The sequence below is a fragment of the Giraffa tippelskirchi genome, chromosome 12 (assembly GCF_054371585.1).
Source record: "Giraffa tippelskirchi isolate mGirTip1 chromosome 12, T2T-mGirTip1v1.2.pri, whole genome shotgun sequence".
In the NCBI taxonomy this organism is placed as follows: Eukaryota; Metazoa; Chordata; class Mammalia; order Artiodactyla; family Giraffidae; genus Giraffa; species Giraffa tippelskirchi.
In genome coordinates, this window is record NC_137286.1 from 39,982,444 (window position 1) to 40,000,656 (window position 18,213).

General features: G+C 49.4%; 1 protein-coding gene across 2 annotated transcripts in view; it reads right to left on the reverse strand.

Moving 5' to 3' along the window:
* Positions 1 to 18,213, reverse strand: part of IL16 (interleukin 16) — a 126,140-nt gene that overhangs the window by 2,386 nt on the left and 105,541 nt on the right. For both annotated transcript variants that reach the window (XM_081550369.1, XM_081550370.1), the window contains 6 exons: positions 14,547 to 14,697; positions 9,773 to 10,859; positions 8,726 to 8,894; positions 6,913 to 7,014; positions 3,145 to 3,403; positions 2,789 to 2,914 (listed from right to left, as the gene is read on the reverse strand). In XM_081550369.1, the coding sequence (XP_081406495.1) occupies positions 2,789 to 2,914; positions 3,145 to 3,403; positions 6,913 to 7,014; positions 8,726 to 8,894; positions 9,773 to 10,859; positions 14,547 to 14,697 (1,894 nt within the window). The remainder of the gene's footprint in view (positions 1 to 2,788; positions 2,915 to 3,144; positions 3,404 to 6,912; positions 7,015 to 8,725; positions 8,895 to 9,772; positions 10,860 to 14,546; positions 14,698 to 18,213) is intronic.

Below are 18,213 nucleotides of genomic sequence, written 5' to 3' on the forward strand. Positions count from 1 at the left end.
TAAAACAGACCAAGCATCTAAATAGACATTTCTCAAAAAAAAAAAAAAAAAAGCTAAAATATACTGGGCAGTTATATATCACAGGCTCTGTGTTAACACTCAGCATTTATGACAAGAGTCCTAGGAGGTATGCTCTGTTACTGTTCCCTTTTCATGTGGGAGGAAACCAAGGACTCCAGTAACTCACCTGAGCTTCAAAGCTGCTGCGTGGTAGGGTCTAGGTTTGAACCAGACTTTGTGGCTCTAGAGTCCATGTCCCTTGGCCCCACATCACCCTGCAGCTGGCAGGCTCATCCCCATGTAAGCAAATAGGACCAAGATGGTGAAGAGACTTGCCTAAGGTCGTGCTGCCGTTGGTGGCAGAACTAACACTAGAATCCAGGTCCAGTGACTTGGAGACCTATGCTCATCTCAAGTCGACTTTCTAAAGTTAAAAATACTGGGAATTCCCTGGTGGTCCAGCAGTTAAGACTTCAAGCTTCCACTGCAAGGGGTGTGGGTTCAATCCCTGATTGGTAATTAAGATTCTGCAAGGCAATGGCATCCCACTCCAGTACTCTTGCCTGGAGAATCCCATGGATGGAGGAGCCTGGTGGGCTGCAGTCCATGGGGTCGCTAGGAGTCAGAGACGACTGAGCGACTTCACTTTCACTTTTCACTTTCATGCATTGGAGAAGGAAATGGCAACCCACTCCAGTGTTCTTGCCTGGAGAATCCCAGGGATGGCGGAGCCTGGTGGGCTGCTGTCTATGGGGTCGCACAGAGTCGGACACGACTGAAGCGACTTAGCAGCAGCAGCAGCCAGTGTTCTTACCTGGGAAATCCCATGGACAGAGGAGCCTGGCGGGCTACAGTCCATGGGGTCGCAGAGTCGGACACGACTGAGCACACACACGCACATGCTATGCAGTGTGGTCAAAAATTAAAAAGTTAAAAATATCTTTCCCAGACGTGAGGACTTCCCGGGTGGTCCAGAGATTAAGAATTCACCTTCCAATGCAGGGAATGAGGTTGGGGAACTAAGATCCCACAGGCCTCGGGGCAACTAAGCCTGTATGACAACTAAGCCCTGCATGACACAACTACAGAGAAGCCCATGTGCCATAACTAAGACCTGATGCAGCCATAAATAAATAAGGTGAAGTCTTGGTTAAGGATAAAAAAAAAAGCAATTCTATTTATATACATATATATATTATATATATACAGCTTTTCCAGAGTTGGAGTAAACATAGAATCCTTCGGAAGCTCCCATGTGAGCCTCAGTCCTTCCTGTCATTCAGCAGTTGTAGCAGACCTCCCAGAAACAAAACCAGTCTGCAGTGGGGGCTCCCTGGGGCACAGGGAGCAGAGCTAGGGGGGCCTTTGAGTCTCAACACTAACAGCCCAAAGACACACACCCACAGCTCTTCTTATAGATCAGGAGCCTCAGGCCCAGAAGACAATAGTCACTTGGCAGTTAGAAGCAGAGTTGGAGGGCTTCCCTGGTGGCTCAGTGGTAAAGAATCTGCCTGTCAATGCAGGAGACATGGGTTTGATCCCTGATCTGGGAAGATCCCACATACTGTGGAGCAACTAAGCCCATATACCACAACTACCGAGCCTGTGCTTTAGAGCTTGGGAACCTCATGTGCTGCTACTATTGAAGCCTTTGTGTTCCGGAGCCTGTGCTCTGCAATGAGATGCCACTTAATGAGAAGCCCGTGCACTTGCAACTAGAGAAAAGCGTGCATACAGTAATGAAGACCCAGCATAGCCAAAAATTTAAAAAAAAAAGCAGAACTGGACCAGATCCCAGACCACGTGATCTCTTGTCTACAACTCCTGCCTTTGGGACTCGGGGGGTCCAGCTTGAGAAGCAATGAAGAATCAGGGGTGATTGTATGTGACAGCTGCATGCCATTCATGATCTTCCCAGGAAAACCCAAGTAACTCCCAACTAGGGTTGGCTTGATCCCCGATCCATGATGAACAAAATCTCAACATTTTGAATAACGGTAGGAGCTGACAGGTCCAGGATTAGAATGAGGTGAGTGAGGCTGGGTTCTGCTAGTGGAAAGTCGGACTCTGTCTTTATTTATAACTTGAAGTTTTGTTCATTGTGGGCTTTTTGAATTAATTTCAGTTAAAAAAATATTGCATTGAAACAGTCTGTATCTTGATTACTGAGTATTTAGGCACCCCCTTCAATATTGTACCCAGGACTTCCCTGGTGGACCAGTGGATAAGAATCTGCCTGCTAATGCAGGAGACGTGGGTTGGATCCCTCGTCCAGGAAGATTCCATATACCAAGGGGTAATTAAGCCTGTGCACCACAACTACTAAGCCCGAGTGCTCTAGAGCCCCAGCTCTGCAATGAGAGAAGCCACCGCAATGAGACGCCTGCACACCACAACTACAGAGTGGCCCCCACTCTCTGCAACTAGAGAAAGCCCACAAGGAGCAATGAATACTCAGCACAGCCAAAATAAATAATAAATAATTTTTAAAAAATAAAAAAATGGCACTCAGGGCCTCATGTACTTCACCTTGGTCCCATCCCTACCAGGCTGAAGCCAGAGCAGGCTGGCTCACTTACAAGGACTCAGCAAAATAGAGGGATTATGGGGATGTCTGAGCCAAGGAGAACAGGGAGGAAAAGCAAAGTCAAGTTCACAAGAGGTCTGCCCGCCTCCTGAAGGGGTCTGGGGTTGTGGGAAACTGATAAGCCTTGTAGGGCCCTCAGAAGCCTGGGGGGTGCCTGGTCCAATACTAGGGCTGAAGCCGAAAGGGGGACCCATATCGCACCTTTGAAGATCCTGTTAACCGTCAGAGGCTTGTCCCCATGCAGGGAGCCCTTCCCTCCTTCCAGGCTGAAGCCCAGTCCCGCAGAGGTCTTTTCCAGGGTCACCGTGCAAACTGTAGCCTCTGCTCCTGAGAAAACACAGAGGTTTGTTAGGGATGCTCTCCTTCTGGGTATTGGGTGAGCCTGTCCGATGCTGCCCGGGAACTTGTGCGCATGTGCAGATTCACCCACGTGTGCATCGCCCAGCTGGCTAAGTGTTCTGAGGACCAGGAATGACTTCATGGTCCTGCCAGCACTGGCCTCACGCATCCAAAAGTGATGTGGCCCACAAGGCTTCCACCAGGCAAGGAGAACTTACCAGATTCTATGGAGACGTCACTGGCCACAGAGGCTGAGCCTGAGGAATCAGTGGAGGAGTTGAGGTCGGTCGTGGCCTCCAGAGTCGGCCTCCTGGTGACGATCACAGCTTGCCTGGGCTCCCGAGCTTGGCGGAGGATAGCCAGGGCGTCATTGTGTGTGGCTCCTTTGAGAGACTTGCCGTTGATGGAGAGAACCTCGTTGCCCTTCTGAATGGTCCCTTCCTGGGAGGCCAGCCCATTAGGGAACACCCTGTGAACCTGAGCAAACCAGAGGAGGTCAGGACCCGGGACTTACCATATTGGATCTGGATTCTTGCTGAGGAGGATCACGACCAGTTAAACCCAGGTTCTTGTTGTTCAGTTGCTATGTGACCACCTCTTTTGTGACCCCATGAACTGTAGCCTGCCAGACTCCTATGTCCATGGGATTTTCCAGGCAAGAATACTGGAATGGGTTGCCACTTCCTTCTCCTGTGCATCTTCCCCGCCCGGGAATCGAACATGCATCTCCTGCATTGGCAGGCAGGTTCTTTACCACTGAGCCACCAGGAAGCCCAGAAGATTCTTTCAAAGAAAATAAAATGAAAGATGTCCTAGCTCAGGGCTGCTAGCCAGCTTCACCCCCTTCTCTACCCAGAGCAGAGATCATTAGCAAAAATGGCCAGACTGGCCCTCAAAATTCTTCCCAACACAACGTCCTAGACTGTATTGCTACAATACTAGTTAACATTCAGTCACACTCTTGCCCTTTGTGCTCTGCATCAGCGTTCCCCCAGGGTACCTTTCTTCAAGCGCTGATTTTGTGCCATATTAATAGATATTGTGTTAGAAAAGTTTCCAAGGTCTAAGAAAATTAAGAACATTGGATAAAATACAAGCTCCAAAAATGTCTACCATTAAAAAAAAATACTAGAGACTCCACAGTGCAGGCTGGCATGATAATTCTCTAAGAACAGGCCATATAATATAGTGGTCCCCAAAAGGTTCAGCAAAGCATTCTTTTTTTCATAGAGAAATTCTCAGGCCACATGTTTCACAGAATGCAGAATTCCTATCCTAGGAAGTCTGAATATTTTTAAAGCTCCTCCCCTAGAAATTCTGATCCTTAATTCCAGTTAAAAGAGACCATCACCCACCTAGGTTCCCTATCTGAAAAATGAGTAGGATTAAAAAAAAAAACTCATGTCTTTGCCGCAGTCGTCTTCTTTTATTTTCTGGAATACATTTTTTTTTTTTTTTTTTACATGTATAGGGCTTTTTATTTTTTGGCCCCAAGGTATGTGGGATCTTAGTTTCCTGACTCGGGATCAAACCCACCCCCTCTGCAATGGAGGCACAGAGTCTTAACCACTGGACTCTCAGTCAAGACCTGCCTCAGCCTTTTTAATGATGTAAATTCTAATGTGCTTAATTAGGAGGACTTAAGGACAGCATGAGTGAGCAATCGCTAAACTGTGCTATGTGTTGTTTTGCTGTTATCCTCTGATCAAGGTTCTTTGTTTCTCTAAACAGTTTCAGTGTTGGAAAAATTCTGTTACGGGGTCAGATGTGGTCAGGATCCTCTGATTACAAGACCTGCGTAGGAGGCAGAATCTGTTCTGCATCTCCATCCATCCTCCACGAATGAAGCATACACGCCAACGATCCCCCATCCTGAGGCCTGGGGAGGAATCGCACGTGTCAGTGGGGGCCCAGCTTGTCCTTGACAGTGGACGGTACTCAGTGTTAGTTCTCTTTGAATGAATCTGGAAAGGAATGGAAGCTCTCAGACATGGAAGGAGAAAGGGGAAGTTTGGTACATAGGATCAGCCGATGTGTACTGCTCCTGGCTTTTGAGGCAGTGTCAGGGGTGGCGGCCGAAATGGGTGCAGAAAACTCCCCACTCCAGGGCAGACCCACAGATCCAAAGTGTTGTTCCCACAGGCAAGCTCTCTTTTCTGCTCTTCAATTAGGAAGCAGACTGTACCATCTGGAACATCTTTATGGTGACCTGTCAGTGCTCAGTGTCAGAAATAGGTCCTCATCGGTTTTATGTGCTTTTTTGTGGTGGAGAGCTTGCTTGCAAAGAAGGAAGTTGCTGCTCACACACGACTGACTCTGAAATGACTGAAAGCAGTGTGCCAAGTAACCCTGGGTACCAGCTGGTCCTGCGAGAACAGGGGGCTGGACCTTGAGATCTGAAGCCTTGGGCACATCCTGAGCTGTGCTCTGTGAATAGGAACAGAAACAGCTTCCTGACCTTTCCAGCTTGGCCCCACCACCCGCCGCCAACCACCGTCCGTGTTAACACACCCATCTCCCAGTGGACAAACCCAGGAAAACAGCCTCCTGTACCACACCTGCCTGCCCAAGGCCTCTTTCTGACCAGATGAGACCTTTTTCCATTTAGATGTGCTGTGCTATGTGTCACAGCCAAGTCTTCAATCCTTCCTATAAAGCCTTAGGCAAAGGCTCCTGTGGTCATAAATCATTCTTGTCTAAACGGTGGTGGCATACGTATGTCAAGCACAGGGAGCTCAGGTCAGTGCTCTGTGATGACCTAGATGGGTAGGATGGGGTGGAGTGTTGGGAGGGATATCCAAGATGTATACATGTATACCTATAGCTGATTCACTTTGTTGTACAGCAGAAACTAACACAACATCATAAAGCAATTATACTCCAATAATAAGATAAAATGTTGGTTGCTCAGTCGTATCCGACTCTTTATGACCCTTTATGTAGCTTTCCAGGCTTCTCTGCCTATGGGATTCTCCAGGCAAGAATGCTGGAGTGGGTTGCCATTTCCTACTCCAGGGGATCTTCCTGACCCAGGGATCAAACCTGGGTAGGTCTCCTACATTGCAGGCATGTTCTTTACTGTCTGAGCCACCAGGGAAGCCTAGTGGCTTATAAAGTTAAAAAAAAATTTTTAGATGTTGGTGGCTAATAGGTTACTGATCTCTATTTCCAAAAGAGACATGACACTGAAAAAAATTTGTTTTGAATTTTCTTCCTGTTTTATTGTTGTTGAGACGAAAGTCACATAACATTCAATTAACCTGATAGCTCAGTTGGTAAACAATCCACCTGCAATGCAGGAGACCCCGGTTTGATTCCTGGGTCGGGAAAACCTGCTGGAGAAGGGATAGGCTACCCACTCCAGAATTCTTGGGCTTCCCTGGTGGCTCAGCTAGTAAAGAATCTGCCTGCAATGTGGGAGACCTGGGTTCAATCCTTGGGTTGGGAAGATCCCCTGGAGAAGGGAAAGGCTACCCACTCCAGTATTCTGGCCTAGAGAATTCTGTGGACTGTATAGTCCATGGGGTTGCAAAGAGTTGGACACAACTGAGCAACTTTCACTTCACTTCACTTCAGTGCAGTGACATTTACTGTGTTGGAATTTTTTAAATGTCTCTCCAGGACCTTCAAAAATGGAGACATTAAGGCTTTGACTTCAAGAAATTCTGATAAAACAGCTCTGGGGTGAGGCTGAGATGCCTGTAATATTTTTTAAAATTCCATAAGTGATTCAGATTTCTTTGGGTAAATTAAAGTTGTTTTGTGTACACAGAGACCTTTTTAAAGTTAAGGATCATTGGACTTTCCTCGTGGTCCAGTGGTTAAGTATCTATGCTTCTCCAAGTATCTTAAACTCCTGCAGTAACCTCCTGCCCAGGGCCTGGGGCTATGCATTCCTCTGATCCCCCTCCTGATAAGTGCTAGTGCTCCCCCCTCCAAGGGTCATTGCCTCTGGCTCGGATGAACCCCATGACTGGGCCACTCACCGTGATCACCTTGTTTTCTAGATCTGCTCCTCCTGCCAAGCTGAACCCAAGGCCGGCCCCTTCCTCCTTGTGTAAGATGGTGACATGGATGCTGTCTAATTGCTGCAGAAGGAAAATATGTATATTAAAAAACATTGTATTACAACAGCATGGACAATTTAGCAAGTATTCTTCTTCCCCTCTGTTCAGGCTTCCATGTCCTTCACTATCTCCTGGAATTTGCTCAAACTAATGTCCATTGAATCCTTGATGCCATCCAACCATCTCATCCTCTGTCGCCCCCTTCTCCTCCTGCCCTCAATCTTTCCCAGTATCAGGGTCTTTTCCAGTGACTTGGCTCTTCATATCAGGTGGCCAAATTATTGGAACTTCAGTTTCAGCATCAGTTTCGGACTTTCCAATGAATATTCAAGGGTTGATTTCCTTTAGGATTGACTGGTTTGATCTCCTTGCAGTCCAAGGGACTCTCAAGAGTCTTCTCTAGCACCACAATTCGAAAGCATCAATTCTTCAGTGCTCAGCCTTCTTTATGGTCCAGCTGTACATGACTACTGGAAAAACCATAACTTAGCCTCTGTCATTTGGTTGAAATTAGGCTCTGGGTAAGATGGTGCCAGTGCACAGGTGATGAGCAAGAACCCCAGAGGCCAAAGACGTCTTCTCAGGCTCACCCATGCCCTTGATCTAGGGCAGCGGTCCTCAACCTTTTTGGCAACAGGGACCAGTTTCATAAAAGGTGATTTCCCCACAGACTGGAGAAGGGTGATGGTTTCAGGGCGATCCAAGTGTACTACATTTACTGTGTACTTTATTTCTATTATCATTACAGCAGCTCCACCTCCCATCATCAGGCATTAGATCCTGGAGGCTGGGGACCCTGCTGTAGGGAATGCTGGCTGTGATGCCTCCTTACCCTCTCCTCCTAGGCTGGATGATTCCAGGGTAAACAGCCTTCATGGTCTGGGGCCTCCCAGACAGATGCAAGGCCTGTGAGGCTGTGCTCATCTGAGCTGAATGGGCCTCAGCTCTGCCTGACCACTTCCTCTCCACACACTTTTGGGTCATGCTCAGAAGGCATAGGGGAAGTGGGACTTTCGGAATGACTAGACTGAGTGTGGGAGCCTTTGCAAGTCCTGGGTCAGTCACCTCTCAGTGAGCAGGGCAAGTCTTCAGGCAAGAACTCAAAATTTATGATGGACAGCTCACTCCCAAGCAGCATCACCCTGGAGATGCAGGCCAGAAAGGCAGCCAGCGGAATGTGGAGATAGAAAACCTTGACTCTGTGACCTTGAACCTCACCTTTCTCCTTTATTAAATGATCAAAAAGACACAACTCTAAGATTTAAATCACTTTGTGAGCTACAAGGTCCCTACACTGGAAGGTCTAATTTTGGTCCAGTGCTACAGTGCCCCTCTACCCCAGGCAGGGCACAACCTGACTCTGGTATCTGCCCCTTGGAACCACTGTCTCAACTTCAAGGATCCCAGGGCTACATGGGTTGCTTCTCCTCCGACCTAACCGAGGTGACTACACTGCTCTGAGCAAGGCCTTCATCTCTGTAAGTGCTAAGTCACTCAGTCATGTCCAACTCTGAGACCCATGGACTGTAGCCCACCAGGCTCCTCTGTCCATGGGGTTCTGCAGGCAAGAATACTGGAGTGGGTTCTCATTCCCTTTTCCAGGGGCTCTTCCCGACCTAGGGATCAAACCCATGTCTCTTAACGTCTCCTGCATTGGCAGGTGGGTTCTTTACCACTCGCGCCACCTGGGAAGCCCTTCATCTCTGTAAATGCCCATAAAAAAGAAACCTACCTTTAATGTAGCTTCATCCAGAACCTTCACTTCCTCTATGAGCTTCTTTAATTCCTCTGTGCTCAGCAGGGAGATAACCGATTGACCAGGCTGAGGGGTGCAGTGGTCACAGTCATTGGCTTCCGTGGACTCACTGAGACCTTCCGTGTATTCTCTCAGCTCCGAAAGGCTTGGCAGGGAGGAGAAGCACATGGTATGAGTAGTGATGCTAACAAGAGCTAACAGCCTTTGCATACCTACTGTATTCCCAGAAGGTGCTAATGTTGATTCAGCAAGTACATGCAACAAGTCTATGAATAGATACTAGCATCTCTTCCCCATAGAGATACAGACATTGGGGTTCAGGCAGGTGGGGAAACTTGTCTATGGTCACGTGGTTATGAAATGCCAAGATCTGGAATTTGAAATCACAGATTGTGGTGTGTCTGACTCTGAAGTCTGTGTTCAAAACTTCACCCTGAAGTATAACTGATGCTTTGGGCAAATCTGCATCTATATGACCACCAAGAGTGATGTCCTCTCTCTCTCTCACACACACACCCACACACTCACCAGACCCATATACTCTCATACCCACACACTCTCTCTCTCTCTCACACACACACAAGTGTATGCTCATAAGAACAGGTGGCGATTTCCTTGGTGGTCCAGTGGTTAAGAATCCATCTTGCATTGCAAGGCACATGGACTCAATCCCCGGTCTGGGAAGATCCCGCATGCCACAGAGCAACTAAGTCTGTTTGCCACAACTGCTGAGCCTATGCTCTAGAGCCTTTGAGCCACAACTACTGAAGCTCATGTGCCTAGAGCCCATGTTCTGCAACAAGTCACTGCAATGAGAAGCCCGCACACCACAACTAGAGAAAAGCCTTTGAAAAGCGATGAAGACCCAGTGCAGTCAAAAAACAAAATGAACAAACATTTAAAAAAGAGAGAGACAGAACAGGTGGGACAATCCTTCAGCAAACCTGAGAAACTTTTTAAAGACACAGAGGATTGTAAGAGGATGAAAGATGAGAGAGGTGAACACCGGACGGAGACACTCACTTGAGAGAGAAGCCGGTGTCCGAGGCAGGAGCTTCGGAAGAACTATTTGCGGGGTCTTCACTGAATGCTGCGGGAGGCAGCACCCCTTCTTTGGGGCTGCAGGGGGTCTGGCTGAAGGAGAGAGAAGACGGGAGGCACAGCAGGGACTTCATGACGGCCGAGGACACTTGGCTGCTGATGGAGTAGAGTTTACTGGTCTTTTCGTCCAGTGGCTTCATCTCGCAGGACTGGGTCCGGCTCAGGGGGAAGCTCCGAGCCCGCTGACTTGGCATCTTGACCACTGGGCCGCGGGGTCCCTCCAACTGTGTCGCCAGCAGCCTTGAGAGAGGGTCGGGGTCGGAAGAGAGGGTTTTCTGACTGGGCTGCTGGTCCAGGGGAGGGTACCCTGACACGCCGGGGTCGCTGGACTCTGAGGTGGCCGGGGAGGCGGGGGGCAGCTGCTCTGGCTCTGGCCGCTGCTGCTCCATGGTGGGGGGAGCCCCTCGCCCCGAGGGACTGGAAGCAAGCCCTCCCTCTTGCTTCCCGGGAAGTTCTGCTGCTTCACCGGAGGAGCTGGAGGCCTGGAGGCTCAGTCTCTGGGCTCCTCTGTCAGGCGGGTGAGAGGAGCCGAAGGTTTCGAAGGAGCTGATCCTCTGCTTGACAGAGGACGAGGCCCTCAGGGGTGGCCCGGGGCGCTCCCTGGAGGCGGGGGTCGGCTGGCAGGAGGCGGCCATCTCTCGCCTGGAGTCCGGAACACGATTCCTCAAACCTTTCAAGCTTTGGCGAAACCAGGCTGGCTTGGGGGCCACTGGAGGACCCTTCTTCACGGTGCTGCCGCCCGCCGGCTTGTAAGCTTTGGGACCGCTGCCGGTGGTGTCCAGCTTCGCGGCAGCCCCATCTGGGTGGCCCCGCATCCCATCTTCCTCACCCAGCGGGGCGTCGGGCTGCAGAGGCACGTGGTTGTGGTTCTCACTCATGATGGGGCTAAAGAGATTTTTGATGCAGTCAGAAATTCTAACCCAAGGGTCTTCGGCTGTGGTCTCAAGGCTATAGTCCATCCGAGCCTGTCTCCTAAGCAATGGGTGTTTTACTGGGGACGTTTGCGTCCCTAGGGGGCAGAAAGAAGGCCAGAGCTGTGTGTTACACCTCTTTGTGGGTTTTCCTCCTAAGTTCTACTTTCAAAGATGAACAGCAAGGATTCTAGGGGAGGAGATGAGCACAGTGGGGGATTCCTAGGTGGGTAAGCTGCTATCCCAGGTGCTATCACCTGGCTGAAGTGCACACAGAACCAGGGGACAAGAGGCGTGAGTTAAGGCCACAGCGTCCTAGCCTTTTACAGCTAGAAGGGTTCCCACAGAATACCTAGTCTGATCTCTGATGCTGTGTAATTGAAGAACCTAACATTCACAAGGATAAAGGGTCACCTGTTGGCAGAGCCAAGACCCTCATCTCCCGACTCCCCACTTTTGTGTCCTTTCCACTTTTGTGTCCTTTTGTAAGTCCCCTCCATACGAACCTTCAAGTTGTGAACTGTCAAAGATGCAAATGTGTGCTCTCATGTCCAATCATGTGAGTTAGTTCATATGTCTGGTGTACATTGTCACATGTGTGCATCCTCTACAAGTGGTTGTGCTTGTGTCCACTTTACTGTCTAGGACTGTATAGAGGACAGCAGTGCAGGGTCTGTATTTCAAGCCCAGAATGTCTGGAAGCAAGTGTAAAAGCAGTGGTGATGTAGCTGGCACTACTGTACTTTTCAAGGTGCCAGATTTTAAATGTTTTATTTTTTGTGTTTATTTTTTATGCGTTATTTTTGTGAAAAGTATTATAAACCCATTACAGTAAAGTACTATGTAGCAGATTGTGTTAGCTAGGTACCTAGGCTAACTTTGTTGGACTTAGGAACAAATTGGACTCACGAACGTGCTCTCAGAACGGAACTCATTCGTATGTAGCGGACTTGCTGTACTAAGTAGCCTCTTGGATAACTCATTAAAACTTTAAAGGTCAAAGCAATTCTCAATTCTCTTACCATTTAAACTTTTAAGCCATAGGTCACACACTGACAGCCTTAATTGGTTTGGACCACCCACGTCAATGCAGGCATGAAGGACTTCAGACAGGTTGCACCCCAGCTCAATGGGGTTACAGCCCTCTCTCTCACTCAGTCAGCATTTCACACATTAAAGTATCATCTGGTCCTTGAAGTCATGTTGGTTTACTACTCTGCCTACTCGAAGACTTAACCAGCTTGCTCAGCAAAGGAGCGTTCCCAGCCCAAACAGTCAATGAGAGATGAGAAGGCTCCAGGGAGAAAGCAGCTCTGTACCAATGATTTTCCAAACTGTGCTGCACAATGGAAACTGGAGGATCTAAAATATACTGGGTCTCACTTAATACACCTGGGATGAGCCTGGGTGTTGGCATTGGGGCAGCCCCACAGGTCCTTCCAGCCTGCTCTATCAGGCATGCCCGGTCAAGTTCAGCCTCTCACCACTGGGGTCAGAAGAAGGGGAGCATATGTTGGTCTTTCTTGGAAGCCCATCGTGAACAAGCCAGGACAGGGGAGGCTCTGCCACCCACCACTCTTTCCCAAGGAGAGGGAGGCTGGCCCCCAGGTCCTGCACAGCCGAGAAGCCAAGTGCACGTGTGGCCCTTCGGTCACCCCAGGTCTCATCGTTCTGGTGCCATGCTCTGGGCAGTGCCTGGTATCAGAATTCAGCCCAGTGTAAGGAAGACATTGATTACTCCTGCCTCTTGTTCCAATGCCAGCCCTCAAGCTACACAACCATGCAGGGCATTAAGCCTGGAAGATCCCAAGAAGACCTTCTGCACTATCCCAGAGGCTGGGGTGGTTAGTGCTGACTCTGGGGCTTTACCAAGTGTGTCTGGCCCTCTCAGCCTGGTCCTGCATTTATGCATTGCTCTGCTGTAAGGCCTGTTGTAAGACTCAGCAGTCAGACAATCTACGTGAGAGCCCTATGCAAACTAGGGCGAGGAGCTCTTGCCGGTAGAGCACTGAGATATTCCCTGGTGTGTTCCTCAGTTGGGGTGACTAAGGGGTGGGGAGGAGCCTCCAGTAGTAGGGCCCCTGCTCCAGGTGAGATGTGCCGGGTATTTCCATTCACAGCGTTCCTGGACCTCCAAGAGCCTTCTGTGTCTTTGCGTGTGGTTATTGTTTAGTTGCTAACTCACATTGGACTCTTTTGCAATACCATGGACTGTAGCCTACCAGGTTTCTATGTCCATGGGGTTCCCCAGTCAAGAATACTGGAGTAGGTGGCCATTTGCCTGTTCAGTTCAGTTCAGTTCAGTCACTCAGTCGTGTCCAACTCTTTGCGACCCCATGAACCGCAGCATGCCAGGCCTCCCTGTCCATCACCAACTCCCAGAGTCCACCCAAACCCATGTCCATCAAATCGGTGATGCCATCCAACCATCTCATCCTCTGTCATCCCCTTCTCCTCCTGCTCTCAATCTTTCCCAGCATCAGGGTCTTTTCAAATGAGTCAACTCTTTGCATCAGGTGCCCAAAGTACTGGAGTTTCAGCTTCAACATCAGTCCTTCCAATGAACACCCAGGACTGATCTCCTTGCAGCCCAAGGGACTCTCAAGTCTTCTCCAACAACAGTGCTACTCAAATAGGTTGAGCAATAAATATGTAAGTGTGTAGCTAAGAGTCGGACATGACTGAGCGACTTCACTTTCACTTTTCACTTTCATGCATTGGAGAAGGAAATGGCAACCCACTCCAGTGTTCTTGCCTGGAGAATCCCAGGGACGGCAGAGCCTGGTGGGCTGCCACCTATGGGGTCGCACAGAGTCGGACACGACTGAAGCGACTTAGCAGCAGCAGCAGCAGCCTATATATTTATAATTCTGCCACTACCACTTTTGGGAGCTCCTTGATGGCAGGAACTGGTCTGTCTTCTTTCTCTCATTCTCCTTCACATTCATTCTCATTTCTCTCTCTTTCTCTGTGTGTCTCTCTCTCCATGTGTCTCTCTCTCCCAGTGTCTATCTCTTCCTCTGCCTTGCTCCTTCCCGAGAAGCCAGTACAGGGACTCATAAAGGCAGCATTCAATGCACACTTACTGCATTGAATCACCCGTTGGGGTTCTTTGTGATTTCCCATTTGCTGATGAGAGACCTGAGGCTCACACACAAAAAAGTTGAGTTGCCCCAAATCACATTGGTGAAGGACAGAGCCAGGTTTCCCACCCTCGTCTCCCTGACCCCAAATCCCATGTTCTGTCATCAAAGCTCTAAATATTCAGCTCACATCTCAGCACTTTCAGGGGCACCATGGGGGCACACCCTGGCCATAGCCTGCAGGGGGGCGGTGACCATCAGCAACCTGCTATTCACTTATGCCTCTCTGACCTGCATCCCCAGACTTGGAAATGCTGGATGCAGCTTTCTAGAAGGCTGTCACCCCGGAGGCAGTGGCCGCTCACTGTGGTTGGGTAGGTGTGTCTGGGACCTTTCCCAAGGGCTCCCTTCTCCAGCTGACTCTCTGGATTGGTCCGCATTCCCCTCATCACCGCCGTGCATCCCCCACCCCCACTCCCACCCCGCATCACAGCATCACTACTCCAGCCAAGAGTTTCCCACCCTGGATGGCACCCCCATGGTCCTGCTGCCCCACTGCTTCAGGGGGACCCCTGACTGCTCACCAGCCCAGGTCCAGATGTCCAGCCATACAGGAGGCTCTAACGCTCTGGACAGTCTTCCCCTAGTCTGGACCTTGACCCAGAAGGTCCCTCCTCCTGGCAGATGGCAATGAAGACCTACCTGGGCTGGCTGCCCTCCTCCCTGGCTGGCCCTCTGAGGGGGATGTCGTGTGTGGCCCAACTGCAGGTCCTGGGTAGCCAGCAGCGGCGTGAGGGGTTCTCCCCACTGCGTCTTTCTGCGGAGGCGGCGGTGGCAGCAGTTCTCTAGCTTCCTGTGGCGTAAACAGGAAGTGAGTCTGTGTCAAAACGGTAGCCTCCAGCTGTGAGAAAGCAAGGAGCCCTCTGATTGGGACTGGGGGGCCGACATCGAGCGGCTTTAATGAGAAGTCCAATAGCAGCCCTGCTGGTCGAGAGGGTCCTTTCCTCCATGGCACTGCCTGCATGGGTGACCAGGGAGCTGGCACCTCCTGGAGGCCCAGAGCATCCCTCTGCTTCCTGGACACATGAGCCGGCATCCAGGACAAGGGCTCATCTACTTGACACATGTGAATATCCTAGGCCCCCTGTGACAGGGAGAAGAGGGCTGGGGGTGCGGAATGGGGCTGGCTCTGCTTCGTGTACCACTACATCTAGCCAACTCCTCCTTCTCCCAGCGGGGAAGACAATGAGGCAAAGATCTGCCCCCCGAGTCTTCACTAAGTTAAGGTTAGAACCCTTGGAGGAAAACTTGTATCTGTTGCTTTCTACATTGTGATTCATTATTCAGCTATTTATGGTCTTCCTTGATGGATCAGTGGTTAAAAAAAAAAAAAAAAAAAAATCCACCTTCCAATGCAGGAGACCTGGGTTTGATCCCTGGGTAGGGGATATCCTCTGGAGAAGGAAATGGCTACCCACTCTAGTATTCTTGCGTGGAGAATCCCATGGACAGAGGAGCCTAGCAGGCTACAGTCCATGAGGTCACAGTGACCTGAACACGACTGAGCGACTAGACAACAACATTCAGCTATTTAGAAAGGCTGTTGTGAAGGATGACAGAAACTCTGAAACTGTGCCATTGCAAACTGTGCCACTGCTCCCCTTTGCTGCCCCCAGGGTGACCTGATCAGTCTAGGGCAGGACGGTTTTCTCATTAAGCATGGATGTGGCCTCAAGCTGCTTCACAAACCAGTTCAGGGATGAGCTGGACCAAGCACCAAGTCACTCTCTAATGCTTGAGTAGAGTTTGGGTTTTCATACAGCATGCGAGAGATGTTGCCAGGGCCCAGAGGCAGGGACCAGCACCAGTCCTGTCCCAGATAGGGGCAGAAAGCTTCCTAGAAGTGCTTCTTGTCTGGCTCTTGAGCAAAGGGTAAGAACCCTCCAGGCAGAGAAGCCAAGGAAAAGTGTTCCAGAGAGATAAACATCCATGGTAGAAGCAAAAAGCAGACCAGCAACCCAGAAAGAAAAGAAGGCCAATATCAAAATGATGCTATATAGGGCTTCTCTGGTGGTCCAGTGGTTAAGAATCCACCTGCCAATGCAGGGGACACGAGTTCGATTCCTGGTCTGGGAAGATCCCCCATGCCTCGGGGCAACTAAGCCCATGTGCCCCAACTACTGATGCCAGAGTGCCCTAGAGCCCATGCTCTGCAACAAGAGAAGCCACTGCAATGAGAAGCCCACTTGCTGCAACTATATAGACCCAACACAGCCACAAAATATAATAAATAAATAATTTAAAGAAAGATGCTGCCAAAATTTTTCTGCACGGGAAATACTCTGCCACACTGCAGTTGATGGTTTCTCTGTTCTGCTCTTTCCAGGGTCAGGTGGAATGATGGGCTGGCTATTAGACAAGGCTGTGAGCTCCCTTCCAAAAGGAAGGAAAGAAGGAGGAACAAATGGACCATGGGGGACTAAAGGAGAAACTGAAAACATTTGTGGCCTGAGATTTAATATCTACTTTGTCAATAAACATTCTTTAGGAAGGATAATTCTATACACGTTAGAAATGTATTCACCAAGCATTGTCCCAGCCCAGGGTTCCCTATTTAGAACTGAGTTCTAGGGTAGCACTTTGGAAACACCAAGAGACCAACCAACCCAAAGGAATCATTGTGCCTCTTGAACTAGTCCTTCATAAAAGGAAGGCTTGGCTATGACATTAGAAGCTTAAAATATTAGACTGATGGTATCTAAGTTACTCATCAGCAGGAAAAAAAAAATGACATGTGTCTGAAATTTAACTGCACCCAAGGAACTCTGCACCCTGTCTATATCCGTGAATGGTTGACACTTTCATAGGCTGGTGCTCTGGGTACCAACCACAGTGGTGAAACCAACTTTACATGCTGGGACAGACTCAGATGTGTTTTATCTTTTCATCAACATACATGATACTGCACCCTCTTCATGGGAGGTTTTTTTTTCAATTAGCTCCTGAAATAAGATTGATTTCACTTGAATTTTGCTGTAAATAGTTTTTCCTGGCACAGTGCTTGGTGGTGAATGATGGAGAGAGAAGGGAAAGAGGACAGAGGAGATGACTTAGGGGAGAAAGTGATTTTTAACCACAAGTGATCATTGAAGCTGATTTTCTAGAAGGGAGAGAACTAGTCATCTGTTGAAAGAAATATCCTGAAGGTCATTTTGGTTGTGGAAGTCCCCTTGAGTTACAGTAGGTGAAAAAGACTTTGGGGTTGTCATAAAAGCTTGAGAAGGGTCTTGGGACCCTGGAGAGGAAAGACTGGAGGAGGTGAAGGGTGGAGGACGAGAAAAAGGAGAAGGAGGAGGAGCTGGATGGAGGAAAGGAGGAAAGAATGGAGAGATACTACACTGGGACCAAAGAGAAAAACACCCAGTGAGAAATCCTCAGACATAGTGGAGGATATTTTAAGAAGAAGGACGTGCAGCAAACAGCCCCTATTTTTATGGTGCTGTCATCCTTTCTCTGCAACCCCAGCACCCAGGAAAATAATATGGTGCTGGCTGTGCTTTTGTAAAAGGCCGTGGAAGGGTCTGTGAGCCACATGGAACAAAGCAGAAGGACAGAGAATTGCAGCTGCGGAAGTGGGGAGGGTGCAGGCAGGAGCGACGGATGCTGAAGAGGCAGCCAGGGTGGCAAAGACAGGGGACTTCTGCCTGCAGCAGAGCCCCTGTCAGCCTTCTTCTCCCCAAGCAGCCTCACTTGGGGAGACTCCCTCCCCATATCTGGTCCAACTCGGGCAGAGGGCACAAGGGCATCACCAGGGTAGCCCCTGTGACCCTCACAGACCCCCTCTGGGTCTCCAGGAACAAAGTAGATAGCCTGGCTTCCCAGCTTCTCTGTTCCTAATTTGCCCTCTGGGACTCACAGGTCTTACGCTCAAAGGAAAGTGAAATGTTTGCTTAAAATGGGGGCGCACAAGGTGAGGATGTCTGTTCTGAACCCTTAACTGGACAGAGACTAGGTATCTTCAAGATTCATAAGCTGTCTAGCTGTAAGTTCATTTCAGTAGCAGACCTCACAAGTATTTGAGGTCAAACCCTACCATGTGTTTAAAAATTTTTTTTATACCATGTTAATAAAATATTCATTTGCTTGGAAAGAAAAAAAAAGGAGCAGGGGAACAGAGCCTCCTCGGCAACTCCACCACGAATTGCTAACGAGCCCACATCCTGCCAGCTCTCTGCAAGATGGTACTTCCTCTTCAATAACCTGGCTTCCTTTCCCTCCTCTGCTCTCTCACTCCTCCTGCTCAACACCTTCCTCTCTGGGGTTTCTTGCTCCTCCTGAAGCTTCCCAACCCTCACTGCAGACTGTTTGA